This window comes from Scyliorhinus torazame, chromosome 13 (assembly GCF_047496885.1).
Source record: "Scyliorhinus torazame isolate Kashiwa2021f chromosome 13, sScyTor2.1, whole genome shotgun sequence".
Taxonomy (NCBI): Eukaryota; Metazoa; Chordata; class Chondrichthyes; order Carcharhiniformes; family Scyliorhinidae; genus Scyliorhinus; species Scyliorhinus torazame.
This window is the reverse complement of record NC_092719.1, coordinates 32,546,172-32,561,062: the sequence shown is the minus strand read 5'-3', so window position 1 is coordinate 32,561,062 and position 14,891 is coordinate 32,546,172. Positions and strand designations below refer to the sequence as shown.

The 14,891-nt window shown below is 46.2% G+C and overlaps 1 protein-coding gene across 4 annotated transcripts in view; it reads left to right on the top strand.

Annotated features, from left to right (window-relative positions):
- Positions 1-14,891, top strand: part of rint1 (RAD50 interactor 1) — an 82,381-nt gene that overhangs the window by 34,277 nt on the left and 33,213 nt on the right. For all 4 annotated transcript variants that reach the window (XM_072471282.1, XM_072471281.1, XM_072471284.1 and 1 more), the window contains 3 exons: positions 10,942-11,052; positions 11,653-11,878; positions 13,075-13,212. In XM_072471282.1, coding sequence (XP_072327383.1) covers positions 10,942-11,052; positions 11,653-11,878; positions 13,075-13,212 — 475 coding nt within the window. The remainder of the gene's footprint in view (positions 1-10,941; positions 11,053-11,652; positions 11,879-13,074; positions 13,213-14,891) is intronic.

The window sequence follows — 14,891 nt, the reverse complement described above, 5'->3', positions numbered from 1 at the left end:
CCTAGAGGTCAATGATGACGAAGAGGTCCAGGTGGGAGTAGTCTGGGAGGCGCTGAAAGCGGTGGTGAGAGGGGAGCTGATCTCCATAAGGGCCCATAAGGGGAAACAAGAGGGTAAAGAAAGGGAGAGACTGATTGGGGAGATTTTGAAGGTGGATAGGCACTATGCGGAGGCTCCGGACAAAGGGCTATAGAGGGAAAGACGGAGACTACACACGGACTTTGACTTGTTGACCATGGGTAAGGCGGAGACGCAGTGGAGGAAGGCACAGTGAGTACAGTATGAATACGGAGAGAAGGCGAGCCGACTGCTGGCCCAACAACTTAGGAAGAGGGGGGCGGCGAGAGAGATCGGAGGAGTTAGAGACGAGGAGGGAAGGATGGAACAGAGAGTGGAGAGGGTGAACGGGGTATTTAAGGTATTCTACGAGAGGCTGTATAAGGCCCAACCCCCGGAAGGGAAAGAGGGAATGATGCACTTCCTAGACCAGTTGGAGTTCCCGAAGGTTGAGGAGCAGGAGAGGACAGGACTGGGAGCGCAGATTGAAGTAGAGGAGGTGGTAAAAGGAATCGGGAGCATGCAGGCAGGGAAGGCCCCGGGACCAGATGGGTTCCCGATGGAATTTTATAGGAAATATGTGGACCTGCTGGCCCCACTCCTGACGAGAACCTTCAATGAGGCTAAGGAAAGGGGGACACTACCCCTGACGACGTCGGAGGCGACGATATCGCTGATCCTGAAAAGAGACAAAGACCCGCTGCAGTGCGGGTCGTACAGGCCTATCTCCCTCCTGAACGTAGATGCCAAGTTATTGGCCAAAGTGATGGCGACAAGGATAGAGGACTGTGTCCCTGGGGTGGTGCATGGTGACCAAACAGGATTTGTTAAAGGGAGGCAATTGAATACTAACATACGGAGGTTGTTAGGGGTGATGATGATGCCCCCACCGGAGGGGGTGGCGGAGATAGTGGTGGCTATGGATGCAGAGAAGGCATTTGATAGAGTGGAGTGGGACTATCTGTGGGAGGTACTGAAGAGATTTGGATTTGGAGAGGGGTTCATTAGATGGGTTCGGCTCCTATACAGGGCCCCGGTGGCAAGTGTGATTACGAACAGGCAACGATCCGACTATATAGGGGCACAAGACAGGGGTGCCCCCTGTCCCCGTTACTGTTTGCGTTGGCAGTTGAGCCATTGGCCATAGCGCTGAGGGGCTCCAGGAAGTGGAGAGGGGTACTTAGAGAAGGAGAAGAACATCGGGTGTCATTATACGCGGATGATCTGCTGTTATATGTCGCGGACCCAGTGGAGGGGATGCCTGAGATAATGCAGACACTCAGGGAGTTTGGAGAGTTCTCGGGATACAAACTGAATATGGGGAAGAGTGAACTGTTTGTGATGCACCCCGGGGAACAGGGCAGGGGAATAGACGAGCTGCCGCTGAGGAGGGTAACAAGAGATTTCCGGTATTTAGGGATCCAGGTGGCCAGGGACTGGGGAACCTTACATAAGCTTAACTTGACACGACTGGTAGTGCAGATGGAGGAGGACTTTTAAGAGGTGGGATATGGTGCCCCTGTCATTGGTGGGCAGGGTGCAGGCGGTTAAAATGGTGGTCCTCCCGAGGTTTCTTTTTGTGTTTCAGTGCCTCCCCATACTGATTACAAAGACCTTTTTAAAAAAATATATATTTTATTCAAATTTTTCGGCCAAACAAAACAATACAAAGGTTTTCCTTTTTACAACAATAAAACAATATAAATAACAGTGACCGTTTTAACAAATAAATAAATAATATATAAACTAAATGGCAACTGCCATAACAAAAATAATAACTCTCCAAAAATAAAATCAAACAATCCAATATACATAACCTAGTACAAATATCTATACAAAAACACCCCTGAGGACCCCCCCTCCCCCCCCCCCCCCGGGTTGCTGCTGTTACCTTCCCATTTCCTTTATCGTTCTGCGAGGTAGTCAATGAACGGTTGCCACCGCCTGGTGAACCCTTGAGCCGAACCCCTTAGAACTTTATCCGTTCTAGTTTTATAAACCCTGCCATGTCATTTATCCAGGTCTCCACGCCCGGGGGTTTGGCTTCCTTCCACATAAGCAATACCCTTCGCCGGGCTACTAGGGACGCAAAGGCCAAGACATCAGCCTCTTTCGCCTCCTGCACTCCCGGCTCTTCTGCAACCCCGAATATACCCAACCCCCAGCCTGGCTCGACCCCGACCCCCACCACCTTTGATAGCACCTTTGCCACCCACACCCAGAACCCCTGCAGTTGGGCATGACCAAAACATGTGGGTGTGGTTTGCTGGGCTTCTCGAACATCTCCCACACCTATCCTCTACCCCGAAAAATTTACTGAGCCTTGCTCCGGTCATATGCGCCCTGTGCAAAACCTTGAATTGTATCAGGCTTAGCCTGGCGCACGAGGACGACGCGTTTACCCTACGTAGGGCATCAGCCCACAGCCCCTCCTCAATCTCTTCCCCCAGCTCTTCTTCCCATTTCCACTTCAGCTCATCCACCATGATCTCCCCCTCGTCCCTCATTTCCCTGTATATATCCGACACCCTACCATCCCCCACCCATGTCCCTGAGATCACTCTATCTTGAATCTCCTGCGTCGGGAGCTGCGGGAATTCCCTCACCTGTTGCCTCGCAAAAGCCCTCAGTTGCATGTACCGAAATGCATTCCCTTGGGGCAACCCATATTTTTCCGTCAGCGCTCCCAGACTCGCAAACGTCCCGTCTACGAGCAGATCTCTCAGTTGCACAACCCCAGCTCTCTGCCATGCTCCAAATCCCCCATCTATTCTCCCCGGGACAAACCTATGATTATTTCTTATCGGGGACCGCTCCGAGGCTCCCGTCCTTCCCCTATATCGTCTCCACTGCCCCCAAATCTTTAGCGTTGCCACCACCACTGGACTTGTGGTGTATTTCTTCGGGGAGAACGGCAACAGCGCCGTCACCAGTGCTTGTAGGCTGGTTCCTTTGCAGGACGCCATCTCCAATCTCTTCCACGCCGCTCCCTCCCCTTCTCCCATCCACTTACACACCATTGAGATAATGGCGGCCAGTAGTATTCACTTAGGCTCGGTAGTGCCAGCCCCCCCCATCCCTGCTACGCTGCAAGAACCCCCTCCTCACTCTCGGGGTCTTCCCGGCCCACACAAAACTCATGACACTTTTCTCAATTTTCTTGAAAAAAGCCTTTGTGACCATCACCGGAAGGCACTGAAACACAAAAAGGAATCTCGGGAGGACTACCATTTTGACCGCCTGTACCCTACCCACCAGTGACAGGGGCACCATGTCCCATCTCTTAAAATCCTCCTCCATCTGTTCCACCAATCTTGTTAAATTAAGCCTATGTAAGGTTCCCCAACTCCTGGCTATCTGAATCCCTAAGTACCGGAAATCTCTTGTTACCTTCCTCAGCGGTAAATCATCTATTCCCCTGCTCTGCTCCCCCAGATGCACCACAAACAACTCACTCTTCCCCATATTCAATTTGTACCCCGCAAATTCCCCAAACTCCCTGAGTGTCTGCATTATCTCAGGCATCCCCTCCACTGGGTCCGCAACATACAGCAATAAATCATCTGCATACAAAGATACCCGGTGTTCTTCTCCTCCCCTGAGTACTCCCCTCCACTTCCTGGAGCCCCTCAGTGCTATGGCCAGGGGCTCAATCGCCAATGCAAACAGTAACGGAGACAGGGGACACCCCTGCCTCGTCCCTCTATGAAGACGGAAGTAGTCAGACCTCTGCCTGTTCGTGACCACACTCGCCACCGGGGCCCTATACAGCAGCTGTACCCATCCAATAAACCCTTCTCCAAAACCAAATCTCCTCAGCACCTCCCACAGATAATCCCACTCCACTCTGTCGAATGCTTTCTCGGCGTCCATCGCCATCACTATCTCCGCCTCCCCCTCTGGTGGGGGCATCATCATTACCCCTAGCAACCTCCGTATGTTCGTGTTCAGCTGTCTCCCCTTAACGAACCCAGTTTGATCCTCGTGGACCACCCCCGGGACACAGTCCTCTATCCTTGTCGCCATCACCTTGGCCAGGAGCTTAGCATCTACATTTAAAAGGGAAATGGACCTGTAGGACCCACACTGCAGCGGGTCTTTTTCCTTCTTCAAAAGGAACGATATCGTCGCCTCCGACATAGTCGGGGGCAACTGCCCCCTTTCCCTGGCCTCATTAAAGGTTCTCCACAAAAGCGGGGTCAGTAGGTCCATATATTTCCTATAAAATTCCACCGGGAATCCGTCCGGTCCCGGGGCCTTCCCCGCCTGCATGCTCCCAATCCCTTTTACCACCTCCTTCATCTCAATCTGTGCTCCCAGTCCCGCCCTCTCCTGCTCCTCCACCTTCGGGAATTCCAGCTGATCCAGGAAACACATCATTCCCTCCTTCCCTTCCGGGGGCTGAGCCTTATATAACCTCTCATAGAATGCCTTGAACACCCCGTTCACTCTCTCCGCTCCCCGTTCCATCTCTCTCTCCTCATCTCTCACCCCACCTATCTCCCTCGCTGCTCCCCTCTTCCTCAATTGGTGGGTCAGTAGCCGACTCGCCTTCTCTCCATACTCATACTGTACACCCTGTGCCCTCCTCCACTGTGCCTCTGCCTTACCCGTGGTCAGCAGGTCAAATTCAATGTGTAAACTTTGTGTTTCCCTGTACAGTCCCTCCTCCGGTGCCTCCGCATATTGCCTGTCCACCCTCAAAAGTTCTTTCAACAATCGCTCCCTTTCTTTACCCTCTTGCTTCCCTTTATGTGCCCTTATGGATATCAGTTCCCCTCTGACCACCGCCTTCAACGCCTCCCAGACCACTCCCACCTGAACCTCTCCATTGTCATTAAGCTCCAAGTACCTTTCGATACACCCCCTCACCCTTAAACATACCCCCTCATCCGCCAATAAGCCCATATCCATTCTCCAGAGTGGGTGCTGTTCTTTTTCCTCTCCTACCTCCAGGTCTACCCAATGTGGAGCGTGGTCCGAAATGACAAAGACCTTTTTTAAGAAGGTGGACAGGAGCATCATGAGCTTTGTGTGGGCCGGAAAGACCCCAAGGGTAAAGAGGGGGTTCCTGCAGCGCAGTAGAGATAGAGGGGGATTGGCACTGCCCAGTCAGAGTGATTATTATTGGGCCGCTAACGTGTCTATGATATGTAAGTGGATGAGGGAAGAAGAAGGAGCAGCGTGGAAAAGGCTGGAGATGGCGTCCTGTAGGGGAACTAGCTTAAAAGCACTGGCAACGGCGCCGCTGCCGTTCTCCCCGAAAAGGTACACCACAAACACAGTGGTGGTGGCGACTCTGAAGATTTGGGGGCAGTGGAGACGACATAGGGGAGTGACGGGGGCCTCAGTGTGGTCCCCGATAAGGAACAACCACAGGTTCGTCCCGGGAAGGATAGACGGGGGATTTCAATCTTGGCAGCGAGCAGGAATTGCGAAACTGAAGGACTTGTTCTTGGACGGGACGTTCGCGAGTCTGGGAGAACTAAGGTACAAAATACGGGTTGCCACCTGGGAATGCATTTCGTTATATGCAAGTGAGGGCATTTGTGAGGCAACAGATAAGGGAATTTCCGCAGCTCCCGGCGCAAGGGATCCAGGACATAGTGATTTCGGGGGCATGGGTGGGTGACGGTAAGGTGTCCGATATATACAGGGAAATGAGAGACGAGGGGGAGACGATGATAGAGGAACTGAAAGGAAAATGGGAGGAGGAGCTGGGGGAAGAGATTGAGGCGGGGCTGTGGGCAGATGCCCTAAGTAGGGTAAATTCCTCGTCCTCGTGTGCCAGACTCAGCCTGATCCAATTCAAGGTACTACACAGGGCGCATATGACGGGAGCAAGATTGAGCAGGTTTTTGGGGTGGAGGATAGGTGCGGGAGGTGCACGGGAAGCCCTGCGAACCACACCCACATGTTTTGGTCATGTCCGGTATTGCACAGGTTCTGGGTGGATGTGGCAAAAGTGATTTCAAAGGTGGTGGGGGTCCGGGTCGAACCAAGCTGGGGGTTGGCTATATTCGGGGTTGCAGATGAGCCGGGAGTGCAGGAGGCGCGAGAGGCCGATGTTTTGGCCTTTGCGTCCCTAGTAGCCCGGCAAAGGATTCTACTTATGTGGAAAGAAGCTAAACCCCCGGGCGTGGAGGCCTGGATAAACGACATGGCAGGGTTTATAAAATTGGAGCGGATAAAGTACGCACTAAGAGGTTCGGCTCGGGTTCACCAGGCGGTGGCAACCGTTCCTCGACTATCTCGCAGAACGATAAGGGAAAATAGGAAAGACAACAGCAGCAACCCAGGGGGGAGGGGGGGGGGGTGCATTTGGGTCTTTGGGGGTTTTTGTGTGTTGTTACATAATTGTTGTTCATATTTATCTTCTCAATGTTACTATTTCTTTTGTTTTTTATTTGTGTTGGCACTTGCCGTTAGTTAATATATTATTTTAAAAACGATCAATGTATATACTGTTACAAAGTTGTAAAAATGGAAAATTCTTGGTTGATCGAAAAACTTTAATAAAATATAATTAAAAAAAAAAAAGAAATTGGCAAGTCATGTTGCAGCTGTATAGAACCTTAGTTAGGGCACACTTAGAGTATAGTGTTCAATTCTGGTCGCCACACTACCAGAAGGATGTGGAAGCTTTGGAGAGGGTGCAGAAGAGATTTACCAGGATGCTGCTTTGTATGGAAGGCATTAGCTATGAGGAGAGGTTGAATAAACTTGGTTTGTTCTCACTGGAATGAAAGAGGTTGAGGGGCGACCTGATAGAGGTCTACAAAATTATGAGGGGCATAGTCAGAGACTTTTTCCCAGGGTAGAGGGGTCAATTACTAGGGGGTATAGGTTTAAGATGCGAGGGGCAAGGTTTAGAGGAGATGTACGAGGTACATCTCATGCTGCCCGTCTAAACTAAAATCTTCTACACTTCCGAGGTCCGTATCCCTCTATTCCCATCCTATTCATGTATTTGTCAAGATGCCCCTTAAACTTGGTTTGTTCTCACTGGAACGAAGGAGGTTGAGGGGCGACCTGATAGAGGTCTACAAAATTATGAAGGGCATAGTCAGAGTGGATAGTCGGAGACTTTTTCCCAGGGTAGAGGGGTCAATTACTAGGGGGTATAGGTTTAAGGTGTGAGGTGCAAGGTTTAGAGGAGATGTACGAGGTAAGTTTTTTTACACAGAGGGTAATGGATGCCTGGAACTCGCTGCCAGAGGAGGTGGTGGAAGCAGGGACGATAGTGACGTTTAAGGGGATAGATTGGGAATAGAGGGATGCGGACCCCGGAAGTGTAGAAGATTTTAGTTTAGACGGGCAGCATGAGATGTACCTCGTACATCTCTAAACCTTGCCTCTCGCATCATAAACCTATACCCCCTAGTAATTGATCCCTCTACCCTGGGGAAAAGTCTCTGACTATGCCCCTCAGAATTTTGTAGACCTCTATCAGGTCGCCCCTCAACCTCTTTCGTTCCAGTGAGAACAAACCAAGTTTATTCAACCTCTCCTCATATCTAATCCCCTCCATACCAGGCAGCATCCTGGTAAATCTCTTCTGCACCCTCTCCAAAGCTTCCACATCCTTCTGGTAGTGTGGCGCAGGCTTGGAGGACCGAAGGGCCTGTTCCTATGCTGTACTTTTCTTTGTTCTTATTCTCCCCGTGTCTGCATGGGTTTCACCCCCACAACCCAAAGATGGACAGTTTAGGTGGATTGGTCATGCTAAATTGCCCCTTAATTAGAAAAATAAATAATTGGGTACTCTTACATTTAAAAAAAATGTAGGGTGCTCTTTCCAAGAGCTGGTGCAGACTCAGTGGGCCAAATGGCCTCCTGCACTGTACATTTTATGATAATTCTATGATAATGGCCAACATTCCATTGCCTTCCTAATTAGTTGCTGTACCTGTACATTAACTTTGGATGATTATTGTACAAGGATACTCTGTGTACTCTACTGTATTCCATTTATTTTTTTCCTGAGGCTTTTCATTGAAATGTTTAAAGATAGAAACAATTTTGACGTTTACTGTATTTTTGTTTCATTTTGTGAACTCAATCAAACCATGTATATTTGCCTCAAAGAGATAATGGTCTGGATTTTGCAGTTAGCAACAAAGAAATGCCACCCGCCATTTGTTATACTTGCAGCACCCCTACCGCCTGGCCCGTCCCTGACTCTTCAAGGGCTTTGAGCAGCAATTTATGGTATTTAGAGATCCTTTACAGTGGCACCCTCTGCACAGTATCTGCAGCATGTGTGAGCAAGGCAAGCAACAGCATGACAATTCAGCTGATTAGATAAAAGAATCCTCACCGAGACACACAGTCTCAACTAGAAACTATTAGTCAGAATATTTAATACAATGCAAAATCGTGACCAGAAACCAAAATAAAGCGGGGAAAAGATCAGGTTGAAAGAAAAGAGACAAGAGCACGTAAAGCATTTTAACATTAGATTTCTTAAAAAATCTCCAAAATTTAAGTGAATGAAACTTAACACTTATAAATTTAAATGATATAGCCCAAAGAGATTGTTTGGCAGTGGGTATACCTACACCTCAGGAACTGCAGCGATTTAAGGAGGCAACTGACCTGGCCTTCTCCTCTCTGGTGGCCCGGAGACGGATTTTGCTGGGATGGAGGGACTCGGAGACCCCGAAGTCAGGAGTGTGGGTCAGCAATATGGCAGGGTTTCTCAGTCTGGAGAAAATTTAATTCGCTTTGAGAGGATCAACTCAAGGGTTCGCCCTGAGATGGCAGCCGTTCATAGACTACTTCTAGGAAAATTGAACTTCAGCAGTAAGGGGGGGGTGGGGGTGGGGAAAGGAAAACAGGAGGCATGGCAATGTTACAACGGGACAGAGAATATAGTTTACGGGCAGCTAGGGATTAGAGCGTGGGGAGTAGGGGGTGTTCTGTAGGTTGTGTTTTTTTTCTTTCTTTACGTGTGTCGGCCCACGCAGTTGTTTAAGAGATGTTAATGTGTTAAACTGAAAATTACAAATGCTTCAATAAAATATTTTCTTAAAAAAAGGGAGGCAATTCACTACCACCTTCTGATGGGCAATGAATGCTGGCCTAACCAGTGATGCTCATATCCCGTAAATACATTTTTTTTAAAAATTAGGCTTATCTTGCCTTAAGAAAATTATTTTCAAGTAAATGCACAAGCCCTAGCCTTTTCTGGCATATTTAGGTGGGAAGATAGTGGATAAGTACAATAACTTCTAACCATTATGAATTTGAATGCTAAATCTTGTCAACAAGGTACTGGTTTAGTGAAACTTGTAGGGAGCAGGGAAAATCGAACACAGCTTCAAGATTTCCACATTTAACTGCGCCAACTTTGCTCCAATAATAATAGTGAGCGCTGATCGTGAAGTCCAGCTGTCTTTTTTTATTCATTCATGGGATATGGATATTGCTATCTAGGCCAGCATTTATACCCAATTTGTAATTGTCCTTGAGAAGGTGGTGGTGAGCCGCTGCCTTGAAGCGCTGCAGTCCATGTGGTGTAGGTGAACTCACAGTGCTGTTAGGAAAGGAGTTCCAGGATTTTGATCGAATGAAGGTGAAGGATTGGTGATGTAGTTCCAAGTTAGATGGCATGTGGCTTGGAGGGGAACTTGCATGCTATGGTGTTCCAAAGCATCTCTTGCCCTTGTCCTTTTAGGTGGTAACGGCTGCGGGTTTACAAAATGCTGTCAAAGGAGCCTTGGTGAGTGGCTGCGGTGCATGTTGTAAATGGTGCACATTGCTGCTACTGTCCGTCAGTGCTGTCTTCCATTAAAGTAGATTCTTATGTGTATGTATGAATATATGCATACATAAATATAGAAATAAGCTTGCTTAGTCAATTGGTATAATGATAATGATTTAATGGATTTTCAGCCAAAAGATATCTTCCTGAGACTTTCTGCTGCATCCTTGCAAGGTTCTCCATACTTCCAGATTGTGTTGCATAGACACCAAATTTCAAGATGCCACACCTTTGGGATCAGTCGGATTTAATTCTTGAGAGATGTCTTTCATACATCAGTCTAAAGGAATTTCATAAGAAGCTCAAATCTGGTTATTATCATAAGAGGTCAAAAGTGTGTGAATATTAACAGAATGCAATAGAACGTACATGCAGAAGGAGGCCATTCGGCCCATTGAGCCTGCACCGACCCACTTCCACCCCATCCCCGTAACCCAATAACTCCACCTAACCTTTTTGGTCACTAAGGACAATTTAGCATGGCCAATCCACCTAACCTGCATGTCTTTGAACTGTGGGAGGAAACCAGAGCACCCGGAGGAAACCCACGCAGACTCTGGGAGAACATGCAGACTCCGCACAGACAGTGACCCAGCGGGAAATTGAACCTGGGATCCTGGCACTGTGATGCCACAGTGCTATCCACTTGTGCTACCATGCTGCCCAATGGGAAGGAACTTATCGAATCTAAGATTTTAGAGGAAGAAAAATATTTTTGCACTTAATATGGAAATTATTTATGCTTTGTGAGGAAACTAAAGATAAAATTGGCCACCGCTGTCACCGGCAAACCCGCAGCAGGGCTTTGCCATCAAAGGGAACGTCCACTGGCGAGAATGGCTGGAAAATCTCCCCCCCCCCACACACACTCAAAATAGAGGCTATTCAGCCCATTATGGCCGTATGAACTGAAAAATTAGGAGTTTTCACTAAGATCTATCTTAAAGAACAAGGTAGGCATATACTTTTTGCTTGTACCTCTAATGTGAACTGATGCTGCTTGTTTTTGAACTGCTAGCCATAACATTCTAAAAGGCAGATTAAGATACAATATGCACATTAACTATTTTAAATGATGGAGTGAGTAACAGATGTGTTCATTTTGTTTTATTTTATAGCCAGAGTGGTACCTGACACAAGTGCTAATGTGGATTGGAAACCATATTAAGTTTTTTGAAGAGAAAATTCAGCTCATCATAGATAAAACAGACTCTTCTTTGGATGCCAAGGCAAGTTTCCATATAATTCTATTCAAAAATATATGCTTTTAAAAGAAGTCGTATAAAATAATGTTGTATACCTTTTTAGGAATATTATTTTAATAAAAAGTTGTTTATAAACATATTTAGTTCTCTCATCAATGTCCTTGACAAATCTGATGTGCAGGTTTCATGAACAGGAAGATTAGAATAATTTTTTTGAAAGTTACACAGAGTATGAAATCCTGCACAGTTAATATTACTGTACAGAATTTACTTGAATATGTGGAAGAATTTGAACTGATCTTCAATAATTGATTCCTTGATAGTAAAGTCAGTAACTGAAAGTTTAAAATTAAGATCAGAAAAGATGGGATAGCTGAATTGGAGCATTTCACAACAGTCACCTTTTTAATTTTCGCACACTATTTACACATTGCTGTATAATATTTTCTTCACAACTGCAAATATGGTATATCTTGTTATGGTTTGTATCCAAAAATTAAGGTGTGCAATCTTAGAGCATATTATCAGATCATACCTTACTCCTCACGAAAGCTTATAATGAAACTTGGCAGTGTTTAGTTGATCTGTTCCAGTAACATGTTTCCACCTGCCCGTGTTGTTTAGCTGGAGTTCTCACGGGGTCTGGTAATGCTGGTTTTGGAGAAGATGTCTGCTGATATTCCCAGGCTCCTCTATGATGATAGCCTGTTTTGCCACATGGTCGATGAAATATTGCTGTTTGAGAAAGAACTACATAGTGCCTATGGCTATCCCAACAACTTCCCAAGCTGTATGCACATCCTTTCAGAAGAGACCTGCTTTCAGAAATGGTTGACAGTGGAAAGAAAATGTAAGCACAAATGGAACTTAGATATCTAAAACAGTAGGCCGTAATAGAAGAGTAATTCTTTTGGAACTCATTTTCCTTTGGCACAGAACCAGTACAATTTAATATGCGTATGAGTATTTAATTTTTATTCATTGATGGGATGTGAATATCACTGGCTAGACCAGCAGTTATTGCCTACCTTAGTTGCCCTTGAGAAAGTGGTGGTGAGCTGTCTTGTTTTTTTAAAATAAATTTAGAGTACCCAATTCACTTTTTCCAATTAAGGGGCAATTTGTCATGGCCAATCCACCTAACCTGCACATCTTTTGGCTTGTGGGGGCAAAACCCACGCAAACATGGGGTGAATGTGCAAACTCCACACGGACAGTGACCCAGAGCCGGGATCGAACCTGGGACCTCGGCGCCGTGAGGCAGCAGTGCTATCCACTGTGCCACCGTGCTGCATGAACTGTCTTGTTTAACTGTCCCTGAGATTTAGGTACACCCACAGTGCTGTTAGGGAGGGAGTTCCAGGATTTTGACTCAGGGTGGTGAGTGACTTGGAGGGGAACCTCCAGGTGGTGGTGTTCCCAAGTATCTGCTACTCTTGTCCTTCTAGATGGTAGTGGTCGGGAGTTTGGAAGGTGCTGCCTAAGGAACCTTGGTGAGTTCCTGAAGTGCATCCTGTAGATAGTGCACACGGCTGCCACTGTTCGGTAGTGGTGGAGGGTTTGAATGTTTGTGGAAGGGGCAGAAATCACGCGGGCTGCTTTTTCCTGGATGGCGTTGAGCTTCTTGAGTGCTGTTGGAGTTGCACTCATTCTGGTAAGTGGAGAGTATTTCATCACACTCCTGACTTGTGTCCTATAGATGGGTGGACAGGCTTTGGGGAATTGGGAAGTGAGTTATTCGCCACAGGATTCCTGGCCTTTGACCTGCTCTTGTAGCCACAGTATTTTATATGGCTTGTCCAGTTCAGTTTCTGGTTAATGGTAACCCCCAGGATATTGATAGTGGGGAGTATATAAAATAAATAATTGACTCACTGTTGCTTATTAATCCTGTTGAATAAATAATATTTTAGATATTAGATAGAGGTGTAACGTGATAAATTATGGACGCATATGTTTCTGTTCTTTAAAAATGAACATCAATTTATAGGCATTCAGTGCTGACTCATGAAGATATAAATTACATCCTACATTCGTGTATTCCAGTTGCTTTAGAAAAGATGGACTCGGTCTTATCTTCAGAAGCTGCATGGGTATCCCAGTATAAAGATATCGCTGATGTAGATGAGATGAAAGCTCCAGATTGTGCTGAAACATTTATGACACTTCTTCTGGTTATTACAGGTAAAACAGACTTGTATTAAACACCCCACTTTCCCCAACCAATCCCCAACAGTATTGTCTTCCTCATTTAACTATCAGCATAGCCCTCTGTTCCTTTTTCCCTTGCAAGCTTATCTAGCATCTCTTTAAATGCATCTATACTGTTTGCCTTAACCACTCCCTGTGATATTGAGTTCACATCTCGCCACTCTCGAGGTAAAGTTGTTTCTTCTGCATTCCCTATTTAATTGCTTGGCGACTATCTTTTATTGATGGTCTTTAGTTTTGCTCTTCCCTGCAATTGGAATACTTTTTCTGTGTCTGCTTTGGCAAAACCTTTAAAGACCTTTATTAGTTTGACTCCCTCAGTCTTTTCTGTTCAAGGGAAAAATCTTTTCCTTGTGGTGTGACCTTTTGTTTCTGATATTATCCTTGTAAATCTTTATTGCACCCTTCCCACTGCAACTGTATCCTTTTTATAATGTGGCTGCCAGAACCAAATTCCAAGTTTCATTACACGTTTAGCAAACTTACTTTTCAGTTCTATTCCTCTGGAAATAAATTCTTGAGATTGGGTTATCTTTCTTCTGGCTTTATCCTGTGTCAGTACTTCAGTGATTTGGTACACAGTGAACCTTTGGCTCCTGAATCACATTAAAATTCTTCTTTTTACGACATGGATGCAGAGAAGGTTTACCAGAATAGTTCCAGGGGTAATGGATTTTAGCCACAGGATGAGGTTGGAGAAACTGGGTTTGTTCTCCTTGGCACAAAGGAGATTGAGAGCAAAGAGAAAATGCTGGAAAATCTCAGCAGGTCCAGCAGCATCTGTAGGGAGAGAAAAGAGCTAAAGTTTTGAGTGCGGATGACTCTTTGTCAAAGCTAGGCTTTGTGGGACTGTACTTTCCACCTTCCACTGCTGTGAATAGCAACACTGCATCTCACAATAAGCTAACTAATCGTTTTCCCATTTATCCCTTGACTCAGCATGCAGTGACCTTGATAGCAGTCCTCTGCCTCGCAAGAAGATGTTTTGCGCCATAGTAATTGACTGTTAAGCATCACGTGATGCGACTCTGGCGCCCCACTCTGGCATGGCAGTCTCTGCTGTATTTTCTGCAGAGGAAGACAGTGGGCTGAGAAGGTCACGATTCACTGGCCTCTTATTTTGTCTTGGCGCTCTAAGCCAGCTAAGCTTTTTATTTCTGCTTGCCAATGTTTCTCTTCCAATGCCCTCCCAGTCAGCCTCCAGAGACATTGGCTGCCAGAACCTGTTTCCCAGATGTCTGTGACAATGTCTGCTATCTTCATATCTTGCTTGTAGGTGATCCTGTAATGGAGTGGGTGTTCAAGAGATTATTAACTAATGACCAGTTCACCAGAAGATCTTTGAATATATAGCTGTAAGCCATTTGATGAATATGGTCAAGTCAGCATAAATGTCATTGGCTTTGCAATGAGTGTATGCCGATGGACCTATGAGTTGGTGACCTTGTCCTGCCAAGAGAACATGTAAACTGTTCAGCCCTTTCTCCTGCCTAACATTTGTCACCCAGGTCTCCACTGTACATGAGTGTGCTTGAGGACACCTGTTAGGTAGACTCATTCTTCATCTGATTGCTGTTTATACTCACTTTCTTTTCTTTTAGAAAATATTTTATTGAGGCATTTATAATTTTAACAATTTAAATCATCAAATT